General features: G+C 42.4%; 1 protein-coding gene across 1 annotated transcript in view; it reads right to left on the reverse strand.

The window, feature by feature from the left end:
* The window catches only part of trabd2a (TraB domain containing 2A), a 56,503-nt gene that overhangs the window by 27,249 nt on the left and 5,496 nt on the right, over nucleotides 1-23,758 (reverse strand). The window contains exons 3-4 of the mRNA XM_058383975.1: nucleotides 4,422-4,568; nucleotides 4,146-4,320 (exon numbers count right to left, since the gene is read on the reverse strand). Coding sequence (XP_058239958.1) covers nucleotides 4,146-4,320; nucleotides 4,422-4,568 — 322 coding nt within the window. The remainder of the gene's footprint in view (nucleotides 1-4,145; nucleotides 4,321-4,421; nucleotides 4,569-23,758) is intronic.

Genomic DNA, 23,758 nt, shown 5'->3' on the forward strand with positions numbered 1-23,758 from the left:
AAAGACTTACTGTTATTCGTGGTTAGGAAAAAGGTCAAGCCAGCTGGACATATTGTTAGTTTAGCAGTGGATAATCTGGAAAGTTCTGAATGTTTAAATGAGCATATAAATTTTTTTAATCTTTGGATAAGTTCTGAGTGGATTGGATGAATCATGATGTTCGGACTTCAGTGGATGAATTACAGAGTTCTTTGGGTGTTTTGTGAGTTCATTTGATGAGTTGCAGAGTTCTGAGTTCATCTGTTTATTTGTGAAATTCTGTATTAACTGGACGGATTGTTCGTTTGACGAGTCCTGACACTGTTGTGTTGATGTGTTATATTTGATTAATCACTGAGTCCTAAGTTTGTCGGACGAGTCACAAAATTCCGACTGCTTACATGTCCGGTCGGTTTGACTTCTCACTCATCATACGAGACCATTCAACATTAACATCAGACCCAATAAAGACGGGGTCAGGTTGCGGGGCTTCGGGTGATTGGGGTTGAGATCACTTTCCCTCACCTCTCTGCACTCAGAACCTTGTAAAGCAATCCCCACAGGACCGGGCCATGAAACAGAGTCCTTGTTAGGGACTGCCCTATTAGCCTTGTCTCTGCTTTCACTCACACACTTCCTGTAGCTCAGCAGACTGTTCACACACACACACACACACATATACACACACACACACACAAAATGGGCACTTGTACCAGTGAGCTGCTTATAACCACTCTATAAAAACACTATAAAAACAGCATAGAATTAATTTTTGGAAATCTGTCCACTCTGAGCCATTGAAAGATGTGTTTACTCAGGCAGTAAATTTGAGTTAATCAGATTACAAAATTGCTTTCAGTTTAATATTAATGTGAAGCACTTATTCTCTTATTTTGCTAATTCTAGGGCTAGCTAGATTTTTGGGTGTTTAATAACGGTACCCGCGTTGTTTGACCCCATCTTGCCCCCTTTTTAAAGCTGTTAATCATCACCAGTGAAAATAAGTGAATTTAAATATACAAAAAGTAAATCAATTTTATCTCCTCCTGTCTTCACCTCACATTTCTTCCTATCATTCAGCTACTCTCTTTTTGTTCCATTCGTTCTACTTTTTGTTGCTACAGCTAAACTGGAGAGACTGGACTGAATTAGTCACTCATTGGCTATTAACTAGCAATGTGTTTGCTTATCTTCCTGTTACTAATCACATTATCTCAGTCATCAGAGCATATCTGACTGAAAGGGCCAGTCTGATTGCTTGAGAAGTCATCTACAGGTCAGATAATCCTTTCTTTAAACACCACCAAACTTTTTTGGGATGTTTTCATTACAATTCATCCTACATCTCGTGTGATCTCGACGGCTCCAAATTTGGTTGTTACACCAAAAAAACAAGGCTTCCCAAAGTGACAGTCCAGAGTTTCATAATAAACCCCAATGATTATTCATTAAAATAAAGTGGAATTAATTAAAGTTTAAAAGCAATACGGAATCAACGTACACCGAATTGAAACACATCGCAGATCTCCAGATAAAAATCCAATCATGTTTGGACATGACAGTCTCCTTATCAAGTCCCCCCTCAGGTGTCAACAGCCCAAGTAATACAACAAAGAGCTCTAATTGTTTCAGTAAAGAGGTGCTAACAGTACGCTCCGCCTGACAAGATTCATTCGGACGAGCCCAGTGTTTGTTAGCCGTTGCTTATGTACACAGCATTAGAGGCTGATATTCTAGCCTCCACGGACAGATTCCTTCCAGGTCTTTCTAATCAGCAGTCTAACCCACTGATGGGTGCTTCGTTATGATGGAATTCGAACCGCTAACATCGTCAGCCATGCGTTCCACATTGTCTTACACCTGGCACATGTAAACACGGCCCCAGCTTGTGGGTTTTTTTTACTCCTTATCTTATCACATTTTTCTGCAGAGGTAAACAGATGCTTCATGAGCAGAAGCCTAAGCTGGATGGGTGGCTGAATTTTAAAAGAGGGAAAGTCCATGGGAAAAAAAACAACAGATTTTTGCTTTGTTTTTATTTTCCTTTGCAGTACAACAGGATCCAATGTCAGGATCATTGCCCCATGATCCAATACTTGGCCAGTGAACTACCATCCTTGGAAGCAATGTCTTCAAAATTTGAGCCATGTTTGTCTAGCATTTCGGTGCCAGATATCCACCCAAATCCAACCAAAGGGTTTTTTTAATATTGTGACTATTTAAAGCTATACTAGTTATTTCATATAGATCAAACCAATTGAAGCACAAAATCAGAAGCAAAACTGAAGCAATATTTTCTCTCATATTCCAATACCTGGTTTACATTCCCATCATCAACTGTTTTACTGATAAAGGCCAATATATACCACTGATTTCAGGCACAATCTAGCTCACAACCCTAGTTTTTTGGAAACTGTAAGCATTTACATGACCATTTATGGCATTTAAGCAGACTCCCTTATCCAAAGTGGCTTACATTTATCTCCTTTATTTTGCACAAATGAGCAGTTGAAGGTTAAAGGCCTTGCTCAGGAACCCAGCAGTAGCAGCTTGGTGATCCTGGGATGTGAACTCACAACCTTCCATTCAGTAGGTTATGAGTTCAAATCCTAGGATCTCAGTGAGCATTTTAAGTTGTGCTGGTCAGTCAAAATTAAAGCAAGTCTCCATGCTACAACACCTGTCCAATCCTTGGAAGCAACTGCTTTACCCTTGATTAGAGGTTTGTTTTGCTGTCTCACTAAAAGGCAAATGTACTAAGGACAGCCCAAGCTGCTTGTTTGGAAGAACAAGCTGTTAATCCTAACTGAAGCTTCAAATTGTGCTTAAAATTCCAAAGCCATCTCTGGGAAGATGAAGGAGGAACTGCTTTATTGGTGCCATTTACTGCTGATTAGAGGCATTATGCCTTCTCACTGAAAGGTTAGTGTTTGGGTGGCACAACGCCATTGTTCAAGACGTAAGGAGAGGGAAGTAGGATCTTTTTGTAGAAAGTGGCTGTCCAAGCTGTTCTAATAACTTCAGCCAATATAGTACACGAAACATACTCCAGTGACTTCACCTTTCTCCCAGGGAGTATGAAGATCTCAGTCTGTTGAACCTGCGCTTTATAGCACTCACACACTATCATTAGCAGTAAAAGTGAAGTCATACTTTGGGAGAGCTGGAGTTTAACACCTACGGGAAATACACTGATGAACTTTAAAAGCACTGTGGCCTTTTTACGCTTGGCAACGTTGCAATGAAGCATAGGGTTTCTCAAAGGTTCTTTAAACACTTACGGGTTCATACCTTCCTATAGGGGCTCTACTTGTTAGAAAAAACGCTAGATGATTCTGTGTTCCCCAGTGTAACAACCGAAAGAAACCCTTCTGGGTTCTTAATTTAACCCTTCCAAGAGTATTGGAAGGAAAAGCATTGGTTTCCTCAGGAGTGGAATCTCCTGCAACTCCACTTCAGGCCGCCTTCTGCCCTCATGAACTCTCCAAAGTTCACACACTTCCTGGCTTTTATAAACTCCCCTGCTTCCAGTTTGGTGTTAAATGAAGCCAATGATATGGCAATAAACAGATTGCTGGAGTCTATAAGTTGGCTGTGTTAAACTCAGCCCTCAGGACCTGGTCATAGAGAACGACTTTTCCGTTTATTAGTCCCTCACTAGCTGTCTGTAGTGGTTCAATAAGAGATCAGAGTCGTTTTGACTTAAACGGCAGTACCCTAGGCCCTCTCCTCCCTGCACGAGTGCAACACTTACAATGAAAAGAATTTGAGTCATTTGCTCTAAGTAGCCATAATCAGATTTGGGGTTCGTTTCATGTAATGCTTGCTCTGGGTCTGCCGATGATCTACAGGCGACCTCACACTGAACTGGCGATGAGAGTTGGGAAATATATGGTGGTGGTGAATGGATCATGCTGTTCCTGCTGCTACAGAACAAACCCAGGATCCATATACAGTAGGCTTAATCCTAAGTACTATTTCCAAACTACAGTTTGATAACTTTCCCCAAAGACACAAAAGGTTTAGGTGAGTGGATCTTCCTTTGTATATACTACACCCTAAAATAAAGCACATGCAATAGCAACCAATCAGAGTTCCCAGTGAAAGCGGAGAAGAACTCTCTCTTTTTTTTTGGGATGGCAGAATTGCTAAATCAGTGTACAGACCTGCTCCGAAGGCGAAGAAAAAGCTCTTATCAGGATGCTCCTCAAGCAGGGCTTTGACCCTCTTCCCCATCCTCTCATTGCGCTTGTAGATGAGCTCCTGACGGAAGTAGCTGTCGATCTCCTGAGCCGTGATCTGCTCACTAGGAGGAAGTGTGACGTTGTTGAAGTTGGGCACCTGAAGTGGCAAAAAAAAATATCCAGAAAAATTTTGGACTGTGGTTTCACCTTCTGCTGTTTATGTGCTGATGGTTTGTAGTGGATGCTAGGTGTGTGTACCTGTGAAGTGTCATGGTTGAATATGATGGAGTTAAGATCGCCGCAGTTGTAGTGCTTAATGAGATCCTCGGTGGTATAGGGGACCTGCAGACTTCCGGCCCGGAGACTTTCCTGCTGAAGCAGCGTCTGATTCAGGGCAAAGATCACCTGCAACGGAAAAGTAAATCATTTAATTAATCAGAGAGAATGATCTATTTCTACTACGTACAGATATGAATCAAATCTGCAGCACTTCACGCTCAAAGCAAAAGTTTCCATGAGCCGTCCGTTACATTGGAATAAATTTTAGGAATATTCCAAAAAAGTCAACAGGAAATTTGTATCATCTAAATTTCTTCAAGATTATAGGAAGAAATTTCCATTCGGTCTGTCCTTTTTTTCTTCTTTATTTTCAGTGACATTGTGATGTTGACTGATGACTGATGAGGTCACTTAGAAAGTTCAAAGGTCATCTTTAAGCGACTGAAAGTAAACGAATAAGTTCATTTTAAGTAACTCTCAATCAGCCTGAATGCAAGTTAACCACCAATTGCCTATTTTTAATTCTATGCTAAAAAAAAAATCAAAAGAAATATATCCTTAGTTCTGTTGAGCTGTGATAAAAACAAAGCATTAATTTTTAATAGACCATAATAGCATCACGACTTAGCACTGCAGCTCGACGTTTGACCTTGACGTCGTTTCCTAGCGATAAATCATAAAGTATTATATAGATTATCAGCTGTTTCTATAGCCACAGCTGCTTAAGCAATCAAGCACTGGAGACCAGTAAAGGAGATTTCATTGTAAAATGTGTGTCTACTTTCCAAGCACAAGCATCTGGTTCAGGAAAATTGGTTTGGTTCTGGTGCCAGAAGGCTGCGGGTCTGGAACCGTAGAACCCAGATACATCAGGAGCTCGGAAACGTCATGAGCTTGGAGGCATCCTCAAGTTAACTACAAGTTATTTCCATGATGGACGTCATTACGAGACATGAACAGCAAAGAAATTTTAAAAATGTTTGTTGAAAAATGATAAATGATAGTCGTATTCAGAGAAATAATCCCAAATTGTGGTCACCATAACCTTGAAGCGGTCACTGAAACTGACCAAACGAATATAAACAATGTATTTAACATTGTAACCTAATATGGCGTCCATGTGCTGCGTATGACGTGATGATACAATGTGTTTTCAATTCTAGAAGCACAACTTGTAAAATCCTTGTTATTTTTAACGCTGTTCATTAGTTAATCCCCACATCAGATTATGTAACGCTCAAACATTTGCAGATTGTTGTGTCATATCCACTGCAGAAAGATGCGATTCATCTTAAATCACGCTCAGCAACAACCAGTATTCGCTAGCTCCTTCAGCGCCATTCGTGTTTATTCTAAAGAAATGACCTAAGATTTAAACAGTATTCATTTCTCGCACTTCTTTTCTCGATCCAAGCTTAGCCGAGAAACAAAAGCACCCCCCCCCGCTCTCTCTCTTTCCTCTCTCTCCTTCCCTCTCTCTCTCTCTCTTTCTGTTTCCAAAAAACAAAGTGCTAACATCAGGGAGTCTTCTCCGAGATCAAAGGCAGCGTGCTGCTTTTCTTTCAATTAGTTCTACTTCTCTTCTTTTTGTTGGTCCTGTTTCAGGAGCTCGCTCTTGTCTCACCATGAAATTCTCCTGTGTTTACCCACTGGCCCAGCAATGTGCCCACAGCCTCTGATTACACACACACACACACACACACACACACACATACACACACACACACACACACACAAACCACTCTCTTTAGATCGTTCTCAATAGCCCTCCCTTCAACCAAATAACAAGTTTATTTGTTTCTCAACGGGGAAAAATCAATCATGCCGCCGGCTGCCCCCGTGAACAACGCCGCACTGTGGAGCTTTCGGCTTTAGCATGAATTTAAGAGAGTTCTCGTCACTCTTTCTCTCTCTCACACACACACTCGTTGCTTCTCTCACACACACTCTGGTGCGGAAGGACTCTTTTCATGTTGTGTGATGACACTCTCTAACCCTGGCAGCCATTGTTTCAGGGTCTCGTCCAGGCCAGAGGGCGGCAGATGCCTTCTCATCCGGGACAAAGAGCCAGCTCTCCCCCTCCAGTCGTCCTCTCCTCTCTCGTCACTTTCATCCTTCGCTCATCAAAGCGTCCTGCTCTGCATTTGAAAGAGGGCCGGCTTTATGCCACTCAAATTAGCCTATCGCCACCCCGCCGGCCACAAAAAAAACTTTTCCCATCTGCTCCGGGGCCGAGCCCCTTTCAGCATCTTAAATCACGGGTGGGGAAGAGGAGGGGTGCGGTGGGGGTGCTCTCTTAGAGAATGAAGGAGTGAAAGAAAGGACGAGTGTGTGGGGGAGAGTGGGAGTGGGAGAGAGAGAGTGAGAAGGAGAAGAAGAAGAGGGTTTGAACGGAGTGAATTACATTTCTTCCTGTGATCTGCCTCGATGGGTTCATTTATACGCACACACACACACACACACACACACGCGCGCATGTATAAACACCCGTGGCACCTAATATCAAAGAATGGTGGCTCTATGAAAGTCAATAATTCTTTGTAATGGAAATCACTACTTCTCCAGGGCAGGAGAAAGCAAACAAGAGAGTAAGCAAGTAAGCAAATATAACTTCAACTTACATTCCCCCAAGCACCCCAAAGACGAAAAAGAATAAGAACAAAATCTGCAAACATTTCACACAGTAAGAAAACATCTCCAGGCAAAATTGATACATTTTTATATATAGATTTTATATCAAGGCTTAACTTAGAAGATCTCAGGGCCGAGGCACACCGAGCCAGGGTCGAAGATCTGGATACAGAATTGTGAAATGTTGCACTTAAATGTGTCGAAAAATCATCAACACCTAACTCACTTCTGCTAACTGTGTGCTTAAAAAGTAATTACTCCATGCCAGGAGGGGGCAGTAGTGTATATTTGTGATTTTAAAAGAAAAAACAATGCAGTATTATGGGAAAAATGAGCCTTGGTTGCAAATCCTTGAATCGTACCCCAGTTTTCCTGGGATTTCGGTTCTGTCATGCTTTCACACACATCCTGATAGACTGCCGTTAAAGTTTCCTGTGGAAAAAGCTACAGCTCTTGCAAAGCCATGGTCACTCTGGATCTTGACTGTAGAGCGACAGAAGTGATAGCGATATACAAGAAGTACAAATCAGCTTGAGCATTGACAAATAACAGGAGTAGGAGTCGATGGAGTGAGTGATTGGTAAGTGACGAGTGTTCTTGATGCAGGATGGAGTGAGGGTCGCTTTCATCTGTTCAGTCTGGTGGAATATGAGGGAGTCAGTGCACATGCTCTAGAGTTACTTACCGAGGGAGAGTTAGCGGAGCAGGTCGACCCGTCAATGTGTTAAGTTTCCAGCGTGGCAGTACGTCAGGCTGTCTAATTCGTCTTTTTTATGCTTATTTATCTCCAGGTTGACATGCAGCACATAGTGACTCCCAGTGGCAGGCAATTCAACGTACTTGGCTGAACACCAAGACCGAATGAAGGGTTCCATCGCTCTATCTCGGTTAAGTGAAGGCACGGACGAAAAGGTATAGATGTTATCCTAGAAACTCAAGACTTCATGCTTTGAGCGAATACAAGGCCACTTTAAGGGACACGCAATCCTTTTCACATACACTGGGATGGCTCGAGTGCAAGTCGCCTTAATGGAAGAGGTTCACGGTGTGCTGTTTGCTCAGGGTCACACTTTCTTTTTACGTTTTTTTTTTTTGCTCATGCTCAGTCGAACCCTTTTCGTTCCTGACAAGACAAGCTGCGCTCTGGCATCAGATCTTAGATCAGATCATTGTTATGGAGAAACCATATCCATATCCCCTGCACTAGCATTGGCATGCTGATGACTGATTGCTTGCCTCCTCATACGGCGACGTCTCCGCTGATGGACAGCGTCACACTTCTGTGCTAATGGACTTGGTTTACTTACCTAAATGGGTTTAACCTCTCTCTCTCTCTCATCACATCAACCGTTCCACCAGTCAGGAATGCAAACAAGCAAGGAAAAGGCTCATGCACGCAATGCCAGTGACATCATCCATGTAAGGATTTCCCCCAGTGCCCACCACTGGATTTTTGTGGTCACCTCAAGATCATGGAAAGGATGGTGGAATATAATGTCACGAACATTTCTTGTTCACAATAAACACAGAGTCAGCATTGGGGTAAGGTTTTAAGCGGACATGCGGTGCTCGGGATTTGCAGCCTGTTTGCTCCGGAGAATAATGGGAAAGTATGGAAGAAGACTAATTTAAACCAGACCCGTGAGGATAGGAAGGGAGGATAAAAGAAAAAAAACTTGGGAACAAATAAGTGAGACAGAGAGAAAAAAGAGAAAGAACCAGTCTGCTGTTAATGGCTTTGGTTATTTATTAGACATATTATGTGATAGTACAGGTTAAAGATTAACTTGAGGGGGAAAGAAGTGTTTTATAGGCTGGGAGTTTGTTGGAGCGCTATTGAGTAGAAGGTAATTCTAAAATTCCTCAAGCGGAACCGCTTTTTACAGTAGTGACCTTTCGCAACATCTTGGCACAGCTGCTAGTTTCACAAATTAGCATTGACATAGTTATGAGCGTAAGTGAGAAATCTGGAGCTGGTCGTCATTCTTTCCTGGACTAGCATCAGATGTCTGACGGCTGTGTGTCTGTCCGCTTGATGGACATCTTCACACTGCCTTGCTAATGATTTTGCCCAACTTACTCAAAGGGATTTCTCATAACATGACTCTCATGACTCGTGGTACGCTAGTTACACGTTACATATTAGCTTTGATGAACAACAATCTGCAGATGGTCATCTTTTTTTTATAAGAACTTTACTGCTGTTTTCTTTTTCTGTAAAAAAAAAAAAGAAAACAAGGTTATTTGCCCAGAATGTTGCTTGACAACCAGCACTCATGCTCATCCAAGGTCAGCCTAGAAGCCAAAATCCACAATCCCACCCAAGCAGCAGAAAGAAAGCTGAGAAACCAACATGTTAACCATCCTCCTGTCCAAAGGGGGAAGATTTAAACAGACGGACGGCCATGCCAGTAGTCCTGGAAGTGATCTTCGGTGTTAAGGGAAGTTCTCAGATACATCTCCATTTATTCCTTTGGCAGACGTTTTTACTCAAAGCAAGTTCGAATCTAATCCAAGTGTAGAGCTTGGATTAGCAGTTGAAGGTTTTAGGTCTTGCTCAAGAGCCCAATCGTGGTTCTTTTGGCAGACTAGAGTACTTTCCAGACAGCTAAACTCTCAGAAAACACAGATCAGCAGAAAACCAGACTAAGTTCTACTTGCCAGTCGGAAGATCAACAAGACGGTCCAGTTGGCCAAAAGAGTCATAAATGTCTGAATACACCAACAATAATGATGCTAGAGGAAAACTGAGCCATATATTCAAATCAAATCAGTTTTATCTATCCAGACATCACAACGGTGAAGAAAAACTCCCTGAGATGACATGAGGTAGAAACCTTGAGAGGAACCAGACTCCAAGGGGGAACTAATCCTCTTCTGGGTGATAGAGGATAGTACGATTATAAATCATTACTCTTATATACCTGTATAATATAAAGTCAAACAGTACTAAGTGTGTTTGGATGATGTTCAGTATGAACAGCAGGGTCTTTATTAGTACAGCAGCAGCTCTTAGGTACATCCAGATGCTCCACAGAAGAAGGGCTGAGACTTGAGCACTTTGGGATGGGTCTTTAGGGTACCCACGTGGAAGCATTGGCAGCTCTAAGCAGAAGAGTCAACTATATAGAAAAGTCTAAAGTGGACAATTCATCAGGAAGCTGCTGGATGAAGCATCAGGTACTTTTCTTTTCTACAAATGTACTTGTCAGTTAGATGACTGGAGGAAACACCTTCACAGGGACCGGGCCCAGAACCCTGATTGACTAAAGCCAAATGCGGAATTTTGTCCGATCTAGTAGGGTGAACTGCTGAAATACTAGCTTGAAAGAAGGCTTTTGATTTATATCTGTTATTACACGTTAAAAGAGCTGCAGATCGAGCGAGCAGTGAAAGCATCCGATCGTTTCATAAAGTGCACACAGCACTCAGTCTTTCAACAGCAGTTTCTCTTCTGGGCCTGAAAAGACAGACCTGTCATCGCTGTGTGTCTGGGGGAGCCTGGCTTATAGACACACACACACACACACACACACACACTAGTGTAGGTCAGACGGGGTGTGTGAGTTTGCTATCTTAGTGGAGTGTGTGCTTTGATCCTCCAGACACTCTGCAGGTCCTGCCTCCGTGAGCTGACCCGTGCATTCCACTGGAAAACACTGATGGCACCAGGCTGCCTGGATTACTAAACTAGTGTACACACACACACACATACTCACTCACCAGTCATTATGCTCCAGCAACCTTTTTCTTAGAAATCAAGGCACAATGGCAGAAATTGTGCAGCACAATTTAATAGAATTATCTGTAAATGAGATAGAAAAAATTCTTTGTGTAGAGTTTGTTTAAAGCAGGAATGAAGGACTGGCTGGGTAGCAGTACAGCACATTCTCTCTCACAAGCTTTATCATTATTAAAACACACACGCACACACACACACACACAGATAAATAAACATTTCAACTACATAAGTTTTCCAGATTCAATCTTACTGATGTCTCAGTGGCTTGTCTGTTTCTATGGCAACCAACACAACATCTGTACTAGGCACAAGAGAACGAGCACAACAGACTTCCTTACTTCTTTATGCCAGGCAATCCCAGAAGAAGGCGTGGCCTTGGTGCCTGTCAGTCACAGAAAACATTGTCTTTGAGCTTGTCAGAGCACTGAAGGAGGCGTGGCCTTTGTGTTTATCAATCATTGTAGAAGGCCTGGGCTTTTTGCCTGTCTTGATGTGTGTCAGTCCTAACAGGAGGTGTGGCTTTGATGCCTGTCAGTTTTAATGGGAGGTGTGGCCTTGATGCCTGTCAGTCCTAGTAAGAGGTGTAGTCTTTGTGCCAGTCAACCCTAAAAGGAGGTATGGCCTTATTGTTGGTTGGTCCTAGTAAGAGGTGTGGCCCTGATGCCCTGATGTCAGTCCATAAAAGAGGTGTGGCCCTAATGCCTGTCAGTCCTAATAGGAGGGGTAGCCTTGAGGCCTGTCAATCCTAACAGGAGGTGTGGCCTTGATGCCTGTCACTCCTAACAGGAGGTGTGGCCTTGATGCCTGTCTGTTCTAGTCAGAGGTGAGGCTTTTGTGCGTGTCATTCCTATGAGTCTGACCTAATTGTTGGCTGGTCCTAGTAAAAGGTGTGGCCTTGGTGCCTGTTGAGCCTAATAGGAGGTGTGGCCTTGAGGCCTGTCAATTCTAATAGGAGGTGTGGCCTTAATGCCTGTCAGTCCTTAAAGGAGGCATGGCCTTGATGCCTGCTGGTCCTAACAGAAGGTGTGGCCTTGATTCCTGTCAGTTTCAGTGAAAGAAGCATCACTTCTCTACACTTGCATTGTATGTTTGCATTTAAAATCAAAACAGTGAATTAGATCACACTGAACGCAATGAATCAGATGATCTGTCACATACCAACAGTCACAACAAATCATCTTGTAGGGGAAAGACACGCCCCTTGAACCTCTAGCAATCAATGTGGTTGTGCATCTGAAGCTTATCAACAGAGAGATAAAAGTGGGTGTGTCCTTGGATCAGACTATAGTAAAGAGACAGAATCAGCAGTCTGGATGTGAGATCATTACAGGAAGTATTATTTATCTCAACAGAAGTTGACTGTCTGTGATCTGACCTCGTTAGCTGGTATTGTTTGACCTCAGTGTCCATCAGAAGAGCTGCACAGAAACCACAGCGTTGTTTGTCCTGCTCTTCAGTGCAGTAGAGACGATGTGAGCTAACGGCTCATTCAGGAGTGTCGTATTATGTTAAGTGAGTACAAACTGCAGCTTTCAGTCTGCCATCGCCACTTATCCACCTGAACCTCAGCAAGCTCCCACTCACTGCATCCATACACACACACACACACTCGTACACACAAAACCACCTTTCTGTTACATCTCACTCATAGTTTAAAGGGCCTCGCTTACCTTCGTGCTCGGCCGCAGACAAATATTTAGCCTGTCAGGGGAAATCAGTATCAAACACAAAAGCATGGCAGCCTCACCCAGCCCACATCGCTCAATCATGCTGCAGTGTGCCAGACCCACAGGATTGTGGGAAAGCAGTGTAAAGTGTTGGTCACTGACAAAACCTCTAGTGTTTTATTTCCTCAACCTGAAGTTTGTCCTGACTGAACACAGAAACCGGCTATGCACAGCAGAAAAAAGAATAAAGTACTCAAACCTGGGCTAGTCTACAAAATCACGATAGAGCAGCATTGACAAAACAAACCGAACACAAGACGAAGGGTGAAACGACAACATTAGCATTACCCAGCTAACTAAATCAACTTAAAGTGGCTAACCTGTTGTTATATTTGTAATGTGGTTTTCTGGCTAGTTTGCTAAACATATCTGTGTGTTTACTCGAAACGGTTTATGAACATTTCCACAACAATAGTCGAAGGGAGTTTTTCAGGAGTTTTTGCTAGCTAAACGTGGCTAATCCTAGCTAGCGTCTGAATTTTGAAAGTATATGAGGATTTTTGCTTTTGTAAAATAAGAAAGTACACTACCAGTGAGCTCTGTGTTTAATCTTAGCTAGCTAAATTAATATAACACTGAAGTTAGCACTGAGGATTGTTTGCTAGCCAAAATGCCACTACACACCCTAAACCTTACGCTAACTACGATTCCCATGAAGCAAATGAGCTAGCTAGCTCAAGTTCTAAACAATTTATTGGAAAAGGCTTTGTTAACAATTTCACAGATCATGTGCAGATCTTCCAAGATTTGTCAACAATTCTCACAAACCAAATATACTGTGTCCACAGCTAGCTTGTGACTAATCCTGCCTAGCTAATATGCTGTTAATATCACTAAATGTCAGTTTGCTAGCCAGTGATTCATCTAGCCAACTCATTGTGTTCTGTTTCTGCTTAACGTGTCCGAGTCCCGCCTTCGTTCTGTCAGGTTCTGCCTTAATGTTGTTGTGTTTATCTTTTGTTTGCTCAGTAAACACAAGGGTCATGCAAACAAGACTAGCAGTAAACAATCGTATCCTCCGACGACGTACAACACGATCGTCAACCTTTTGGCCCGAGCTACGGTGGCTGTCGTGTTTGTAGTGTGTTCCTGTGATGATAATAAAGCGTGTATGGAGAAGCTTGGAGGAGAAATCGCTGCATGTGTAGTGGAAAGAGTTTGTGGAGAACCTCTTCAAACCCCTTCCCAAAAAAGCTACAACAACCAACAACCCCCCCCCACACACACACTATTCTCAAACACACACACACTATCCTCTCGGATGCAGAAGCGCATGTGGTGTAAAACGATCAGCCCTCAGCGGTTTCTCAACCAACTGCAAAACTAATGTAGACATCGCCGAGCTGCCTGCCTAGTAAACCACTAACGCCAGTCAACAGCGCATAAATACATGGCTCACACACAGAGAGAGAGAGAGAGAGACAGACAGACAGACAGATAGAAAGAGACAGTGAGGGAGAGAGAGAGAGAGAGAGAGAGAGAGAGAAAGAGAGACAAATAGAGCAAGAGAGAGACAGGGAGAGAGAGAGAGAGAGAGAGATTGAGAGAGAGAGAGAGACAGCGAGAGAGAGAGAGAGAGACAGTGAGTGGGAGAGACAGAGAGAGACAGACAGAGTGAGAGAGAGAGAGAGAGAGAGAGAGAGAGAGAGAGAGACAGATATTAGAACCAGAGCTTAGCTAGCCCCTGGATTCTGGTCATCCTTTGAAACACACTTGAAACAGTTGCAGAATAAATCCACAGGAACTGAGGGAGCCTGGCAAGGTGCTGGCGCTCAGTGGAAATCTATTTAAAAGCAGCTCTTGAGCGCTTAAATCAAACACACTGCAAGAGTCCTGAACACCTGTGGCACCAATCAGAAAAAGACAGATGTGCTAAAGGTAGCAGCAGCTTCACTGAGGAACGAGAGGGAGAGAGAGAGAGAGAGAGAGAGAGAGAGAAGAGAGAAAACAGAGGGCTTCTTGTCGCTCAGCTTTTTTTATGAGGTCGGCACATGGAGGCAGACAAAAAAAAAAATCCCCCCATCCCCAAAGACAAACACACTCCGGGTGTAAATGACCCCGAAAAACACCCGCCATTTCATCTGGGCGTGTGGAATTCTCTCTGAGCCAGGACAAAAAGTAAACAATACAGGGTTGAAGGGGGTGGGGGAACTCTCTCCTCACACACACACACACACAGTGAGTTAGAACCCAGGCCAGACAGGCAGCGCTGGTGGAAACCCACAGCCTCTGGTCTGATTCACTTTACATGTGTTTGAGTGGAGAGAGAGCGAAGCAGCGAGACTTCAAACAGCACTGAGTGGCAGCGTGAAACCAGCTCCGACTGCTGCCTTTAGAACCCACCCCAACACGCATGCATGAGCTTTCGGCCCCGAAGACCGGCCCTTTGTGGAACGGGACCCGAGCGGGAATAATGCACAAACTCCGCTGATCCGTAGACACGTCAGTGAGATTGGCGTAAAAAACTTTACCCACCAAAAAAAATCTCAGTCATTTCTACAGAGTCGTAGTAAACAGGTCTACAGCTACAAGTGTCCACTCACAGGTCCACTCACAGGTCCACTCACAGGTCTCCAAGGCTGAGGATAGAGTTAAAGATCCTTTTTTTTCCCCGTATCATTCAGTTCGTACGTAATGAAACAAAATCCAGTGAGAAATTAATCAATAAACATCCAGCATTTTTATTCATGTAAACAGGCTGGATGTTTTACCATCATTAAATATGGAGAATTCACGTGAGGAGTCTATAATGTTGTAATAAAGAGCGAGAAAAACAAAAAATAAAAAAACATGTTTTAATGTAGAAAAAAGGATAAAAAAAAGTTTTTTTCATAATAATAATAATAATAATAATAATAATAATAATAATAATAATAATAATAATAATAATAATAATAATGAAACAAGACCATTATCACAATCAGGAGAAACTCAAAGCCACGAGTAAAAACTTTGACTTTCAGAAATGTGTATCGACATAATGGACACTTATGAGGGAGGGAGGGAAGGAAGGAAGGAAGGAAGGAAGGAAAAAAGAAAGAAAAAATATATGGCGAAAGAAAGAAAGAAAGAAAGGACAAATGACAAAAAAATAGCAAAGGAAAGAAAGAAAGAAAGAAAGAAAGACCTAAATGCCTCATATTGTAGCTAAAATTCATTTAATTTCATAAGAAATATTAATAGGAATTGCAACAAAAGGAAACTAGAAATTTTTGTGCCAGAACATTTTTATCTTTCATTCCATTTTTATATTTAATGATTTATTTTATAGCAGGATTGAAAATATATATATATATATTTTTCAGATTTGACTTACATTTTTAATGGTGTGAAAAATGAATTCAAATGAATTAAAAAATACACTATATTGCCAAAAGTATTCGCTCACCCATCCAAATAATCAGAATCAGGTGTTCCAATCACTTCCATGGCCACAGGTGTATAAAATCAAGCACCTAGGCATGCAGACTGTTTTTACAAACATTTGTGAAAGAATGGGTCGCTCTCAGGAGCTCAGTGAATTCCAGCGTGGAACTGTGATAGGATGCCACCTGTGCAACAAATCCAGTCGTGAAATTTCCTCGCTCCTAAATATTCCACAGTCAACTGTCAGCTGTATTATAAGAAAGTGGAAGTGTTTGGGAACGACAGCAACTCAGCCACGAAGTGGTAGGCCACGTAAACTGACGGAGCGGGGTCAGCGGATGCTGAGGCACATAGTGCGAAGAGGTCGCCAACTTTCTGCAGTCAGTCACTACAGACCTCCAAACTTCATGTGGCCTTCAGATTAGCTCAAGAACAGTGCGCAGAGAGCTTCATGGAATGGGTTTCCATGGCCGAGCAGCTGCATCCAAGCCATACATCACCAAGTGCAATGCAAAGCGTCGGATGCAGTGGTGTAAAGCACGCCGCCACTGGACTCTAGAGCAGTGGAGACGCATTCTCTGGAGTGACGAATCGCGCTTCTCCATCTGGCAATCTGATGGACGAGTCTGGGTTTGGCGGTTGCCAGGAGAACGGTACTTGTCTGACTGCATTGTGCCAAGTGTAAAGTTTGGTGGAGGGGGGATTATGGTGTGGGGTTGTTTTTCAGGAGCTGGGCTTGGCCCCTTAGTTCCAGTGAAAGGAACTCTGAATGCTTCAGCATACCAAGACATTTTGGACAATTCCATGCTCCCAACTTTGTGGGAACAGTTTGGAGCTGGCCCCTTCCTCTTCCAACATGACTGTGCACCAGTGCACAAAGCAAGGTCCATAAAGACATGGATGACAGAGTCTGGTGTGGAGGAACTTGACTGGCCTGCACAGAGTCCTGACCTCAACCCGATAGAACACCTTTGGGATGAATTAGAGCGGAGACTGAGAGCCAGGCCTTCTCGTCCAACATCAGTGTGTGACCTCACAAATGCGCTTCTGGAAGAATGGTCAAAAATTCCCATAAACACACTCCTAAACCTTGTGGACAGCCTTCCCAGAAGAGTTGAAGCTGTTATAGCTGCAAAGGGTGGACCGACGTCATATTGCACCCTATGGATTAGGAATGGGATGTCACTTAAGTTCATATGCGAGTCAAGGCAGGTGAGCGAATACTTTTGGCAATATAGTGTATATATACACTTGTGAAACCACTTGTGATGGCTGACGTGGTGGCTCAGCAGTCATGGTGCTGGGTCACTGATCAGAAGGTCAGGGTTCAAGCCTCTAAGCTACCAAGGTATCAACGTTGGGCCCTTGAGCAAGGCCCTTAACCCCACCTGCTCCAGGGGCACGGCATCATGGCTGACCCTGCGCTCTGACCCCAAGCCACAAGGGTTTAATGATGATTTGTTTTATTCGTACTGATTAAACACACATGGAAAAGTTGAACAATAAGAAATAGTTGTTTTTGATGTGATTATATTCTTGGGTTGTCTTTAAAATCTTGAATATCTGACTGTGCTGAAAATCTGTAGCTCTCTGAGACACCAGAATGATGTTAATGTGTGTGTGTTTAATAGTGTGTGTGTGTGTAAGAGTGTGTATGTATTTGTGTGTAAGACTATGTGTAAGAGTGTGTTTGTAAGACTGTGCGTGTGTGAGTGAGCGAGTGTGTGTGTGACTAAGTGTGTGTGTAGGAGGGTGTATGTATGTGTGTGTAAGATTGTGTGTGAGTGAGTGCCCATGAGTGGGTAAGTCTGTGTGAGTGAGTGTGTGTGTAAGACTGTGTGTGTGTGTGTGTGTGTGTGTGTGTTTGAGTGAGTGTGTAAGACTGTGTGTGTGTGTGTGTGTGTGTGTGTGTTTGAGTGAGTGTGTAAGACTGTGTGTGTGTGTGTTTGAGTGAGTGTGTAAGACTGTGTGTGTGTGTGTGTGTGTGTTTGAGTGAGTGTGTAAGACTGTGTGTGTGTGTGTTTGAGTGAGTGTGTAAGACTGTGTGTGTGTGTGTGTGTTTGAGTGAGTGTGTAAGACTGTGTTTGTGAGTGGGTGAGTGAGTGTGTCTGTGAGTGAGAGTGTGTGAGTGAGTATGTGTGTGTCTAAGACTGTGTGTGTGTGTGTGTGTGTGTGTGTGAGAGTTTGAGTGAGTGTGTGTATTAGAGTCTGTATATGTGTGTGTGTAAGATTGTGTGTGTGAATGTGTTTAAGTCTGTGTGTGTGTATCTGAGTCTGTGTGTGTAAGACTGTGTGTCTGTGTGAGTGAGTGTGTTTGTAAGACTGTGTGTGTGTGTGTGTGTGTGTTGTGTTAGTGTCTTCCAGGAAGTCTGTCAGGGCAGCAATGAGTGGTTCAACAGCTAGAGGTGTGAATTAACCATCTGTCTTTTGCTACACGTTAGCCATGAAACTCTCTCTCTCTCTCTCTCTCTCTCCATTCCTCTATTTCCCTGTCGTCAGTACTGTCTGTTTCCACTGAGTATTTCTCTCCTCGTCCTATTAATCACATCGAGTGAGTCGGCTGTTTACACTCAAGTCGCATGCCAGGAGTCAAGCTAGCACTCTCTCTCTCTCTCTCTCTCTCTCTCTCTCTCTCTCTCTCTCTCTATTAGAAGCTGCTGAAGGCATGCTAGCATACACCAACCTCCTAGGAAGCTCCCTATAATCTAAACAAGTGCACTTACCAGACACATACCGAGATGGATTGGAATAATCCAGATAACGTTTTTTAACTAGCAGGATCACGCTATTTTATTTTTTTTTAATCACATCTTAACTTTAACAAATGTTTGTTGACACCTGTAGCTAAAGAAAGATCATCTACAGCAAATACAACACGAGGTCAACTGGCTAGTTTGTGCTTCATTTCAAGAAAGATGGACTTTTTTGGAACGTTGCCCGAGTTGCACACCGGTGTAGCCAGTAGACGATGTTTATGAGCACTGATTAGCATCTTATCGTATTATTTTGCTCAATAAAATGATTACGCAAAAGGCTCAAGCAGCATAAAGGTGACATCTGAAGAATTTCCATCTTCCCGTCCGTTCCACTTTTGTACGTTTCTATTAAGAATAATGTCACCGCTGTAGTCTGGCTAAGCTGAAGACTGTAGCGGCGGCCATTTTGAAACTGAAATCATTTGGAAGTTTGGACGTAGAAAGATTGCATCAGAGCTACAAGCCTCGCGCAGGAAGTTATTAGCATGCTTTCATGTTGACCGCGAGCTAAACTGATCATACAGCTAGCTCAAGTCTTCTCTAGATGATAGATCATTTCATATATGCTTACGTGCTTTAGCATTAATTAGCATTTTGTCATAATCTCAAATGCTAATAAGTAACCTGTCAGTGTGGTTTGTGACGCTTTATGTGGAATAAAATTCTTTTTTAAAAAAAACTACACCATTATAAACAGGTTAACAGGCAGCCATTTTGAATCTGAACTCACTTGATCTTGCATGTTTGTTGTGCAAGATTGTATCAAAGCTACGAGGCTAGTGTAGCTAATGTAGGTTAGTGCTATTTAGCATGTGTTTAGATCTACTGTAGTGGCGGCCATTTTGAATCCCAAATCACCTCAGAAACATCACACACAGCTGGAGAGCTACGAGGCTCGTATAGCTGAGTAAAGAAGTGAGTTAGCACTAATTAGCATCACGTTAACTGAGTGCTAGAACAATTAGCATAAACAACAACACATAACAGTCATTGTTAGACCTGGTGCGATTTCAATAGAGAAAAAAAAAACCTCTGATTCTATTAATTTGTGAAATATTTTGAAAAGAAATTGTATCTCAGGTAAGCATGTGATAATTAAAGCGCTCTTTAGCATCCTTGCTTAGCTTCTTCTGTTAGTTAATGTCCAAAACCAGTCAATTCGGGCGCCAAATCCATTTCTATTCAACATCTTTTTGTGGAAACTTCCTGTCAGATTTATTCAAACCCAATTATTCAGAAGTTAGCATAAAATTTTAAGTTCAAATTCAGCCCCAGAGTTTTTCTGCACAACCCTTCTCTTGTATTCCAGAAAACTTCTGAGTAAAGTAAAAAGCCAAGGGCAACAGGTTGAAATCCCAGCAGACTGTGTGGTTAACATTCGCAGGGCACTAATGCATTAGCACGTTAAAGACCGCTGTGTGTCTGCCCAGGAGAGGACAATAGGGGTTATAATTGGTGCTGAGCAGCTCACACACTTGGTAATTGGGCAGAGTCATTATGGCTTGACACAAATGAGTCTCTCAGCAGTTGTTTCACTGCAGGAGAAGAACAATGGGGCAGGATGATGACGGGGTTTATAAAGCTCACACTGCTCCTGGAGCAGCACTATAGATCCATACAGTAGAGTATATACAGCATGGCACGAGGATTTCATACAGTCAGCTAATACAGAGTCACACTGTGTTTTATTAAATCTGTACGTTTGATTACTGACATGTCCAAACCTCTGGATTGGCAAGATTCGGTCCAATTTATGGAAAATAAAAAATAAGAAAAATTATTTTTATTTTTATTTATTTTATTTTATTTTATTTATTTATTTATTTATTTATTTATTTATTTATTTATTTATTTATAATTAGGAACTAATCCCCCCCCCGAAATCAAACATTCATGAACTCCAAATTGAAAGAAAATGACCTAAAAAACAAAATAGAATAAAAAAATAAAAAAGATTTTCAACATGTCTTTTTTTTCACTTAAATGGGCTGTAAAATAAATAAATAAATAAATAAATATGTATTGAGTGCATTAAAATAAAGTGGAAAATTTGGCTCTGGTTTTTTCAGCGATCATTTTTTTTCACCGTCACGCTCTTGCAATTTTTTTTATTTTATTTTTTTATTTTTTAAAGCACATAGTGACCCATATAAGCAGTACATCAGGTACTAACACTAATCTTGAATCTGTTTTCTTGCCACTAGCTACACAGTAATGGCTGATACACATCTGGGTCGTTTGTTAATTTTAGCTCTAAACTAAACTATGAACTATTAGAGTTTGTTTGTAATACAAAGCCAAAAACTCTAACATCTCGTTTGAGTATTATTTTTTTCCCCCTCCATTCTGAAATAAAAGTCAACGATGGCAGCAGCTCCAGAAGGCTACCGCTGCATTACCTAAACCTCTATTAAAAACAATACACGTTTACAGCTAAACACTCTCACGCAGGTGTTGCGGTGGAAAAAAGACGCGACAAAAAGGCAGCCTCGCCGACGCCCAGCCACTTTCACACACACAAAGTGTTTTGTTCGACTTGCAAACACTCATGGAAAACGTCGGCGGTGCCAGCAATTCAGAAATAAAGTGTAAAAATGAGCGAGTCTGCTTTAATGGAAACGTTCCATTTAACGCACGGACAAGAAAAGGTCACAACTCCGCGCTAGCGTAAATAACACAGCAAGTTATTTGTCTAAGGCATATTAGGCATTTGAAGAAGAAAAAAAAGGCTACAAGCTCGTAATATCTTTAATGACATCTGCGTCTGGCCTGGACGATGTCGTTTAGTCCTGCTCCATTTGATCGCGTCGACTTTAATCTAGGTTTTTATCAAAGCCTTGATCTGGGTTAGGTATCAGCAAGACCGAGGCCTTGATACGAGTCTCTGGGTAGTTGTTGAATGTTTAATTCTGCACCTCCTTGATTAATTGTGTTTATGTATGGAACCGAAATGGAAAATAGAATTTGAGGACTATATTTAGTCCTCGAGTAAGCGTGAAATTTACTCAGAGAACATTACGTCTTAAAAATATACGCTGTTTTTACTCGGCGCCTGCGACCTGACATCCATAAAGCAGAGGATTATTGCTTCCTTTCTCTTTCTTTCCGAGTTTGGATTCTGGTCAGATTAAGGACTAAGGATGGTCACTAGAGGACGGCCGACAGAGGATGCACGTAGACGCTCCTGGCTCTGATAACCTGCTGTGAGAGACGTCTCCTTCGACGCCACGAACGCAGGCTCGGCTGCAGAGAGCCCGAAAAGATCTCGCATAGCAGACTTCCTTTAATCTGACTCAGACATCTGTAAATAGAGACAGACGTCTCGTTTCATAACCTCATCTGGAGCCGTTGACGAAAACGCAACATGAGCCTGGGAGCGGAGACGTGTGCCGGCGACTGTGCAGCTTGGCACACAGGGTCACTGGTTGAAATCTCAGATATGGCACGAGGGCTATCTCAATTACCTGCCCCTTTCTCTAAGCTCTGTCCTTCAGCAAGGTGCTTAACCTCTGAAGTGCTCGAGGGCGGCTGCAACGTGACACTCACATCTCCTACGCCCCCCCGCCCCCCACCCCCACCCCCTCAAGTTCCCCCAGCCTGCATTAGTGCCCTGAAATCTCCCAAGACTCTTCACTGATCCTTACTGGGTTTATTTCAATAGCGCCATTGATGCTGATAGGGACAGACGGCACATCCCAGCTATCCGATACCGTGAGTGCGGTCGCTGGACACCAGCGTGTACGCGAGGTCCTGGTGGAAGTCAGGGCATGAATATATACAGGGCACAGGATGGAAAATCATACGAAGTTTGACCGGTGCTACCGATACAGCAACAGCTGAATTTGCTTCCTTTTTCTGCCCAGGTATCATTAGCATCAAAGTATGACAGATGGGTGGAGCTAGACTCCGTGCCAATCACCACTAAATTGTCCCAAAATATCTCTGGCTAGCAAGCTAGTAAAGTCATGTAGCGAAAGTCTGCCAAAAATTATTTTCTGGCAATTTCATCACAAAATGTAATGTTTCTATTTATTTCTTCTTTCTGTTCTTTTCTGAGTGAAGTTTTTTTTTTCATTTTAAGTAAAATCCACCTCCCAAGTTGAAAAAAAATCTGCTCTCACCATTTCATCTATTTTCACTGTGACAAAAGTATTGGCACCCTTAGGTTCATTTGAGTCGCCTGAGTTAGGATGGGTTTCCTACCAGACAGCAGGTTACAGCAGTTTCCTAAATTAATGTACTAAAAGTCTGCAGCTTTTATTACAAAAACGTTTTCTGGCTGCTCTGTGAAGGCAAGATCACTTCTATTTTCCGCATAAAATGGAAATACTGTATTTTCATAGATTTAAAAAAAAACAAAAAACTTCTTGGTTCAAATATGTACCTCATTTTCATATTTGTTAAACTACACAAGATGCATATCTAATCCATCCTCAAATTAAACCGGTTATTGGGTGCCAATACTTCTATCACAAAGAAATAACCGAGTGCATGGTGTGACTCGAAAGTTCACCATTTAATATTCAACCAGAGAAAACAACATACTGGATTTTTGTTGTATTGTAACATCGACTGACCAAATTTATACCTGACATTTTGTAGACAAAAATATTGGCACCCCTGGGGTTCACTTAGTCAGCTTGCCTGGTTTTAATCAGTCGTGCTGGATGTGAATCCGTCTCGATTCAGGTCTTTATTATACACTCTAATAAGTGATGTTGGCTGCAGGATCCCAGTATGAAGTGCAGAAGCCTCGATCACTCCAGAAGGATTAAAACGTATCACCGTCTGTCTGGAAGTCTTGGAAGAGCATGAATGAGAAATACGCTGAGACAGGACATCATGCCGTTAATCCACATTTTGTCTAAAGTAATAAATCCAGACAGCTCAAGTTCAGCGGTCTTGACTCGCTGCAGCGTCAAAACAACCGTCTGCGTCTTGCAGTCTTAGTCAAACCTCCCTATAAACCCGCCAACGTTCCTCTCTACTCTCTTTGCCATAGACGAGCTGAATTGAAACCACCTGTTGTTCTACGTCTTGATCATGCAAGGCCTGTTTAAACAGCGTGCAAATCTGGCCGATGTGAATTATGAT

Source organism: Hemibagrus wyckioides, linkage group LG28 (assembly GCF_019097595.1).
Source record: "Hemibagrus wyckioides isolate EC202008001 linkage group LG28, SWU_Hwy_1.0, whole genome shotgun sequence".
Lineage (NCBI taxonomy): Eukaryota > Metazoa > Chordata > Actinopteri > Siluriformes > Bagridae > Hemibagrus > Hemibagrus wyckioides.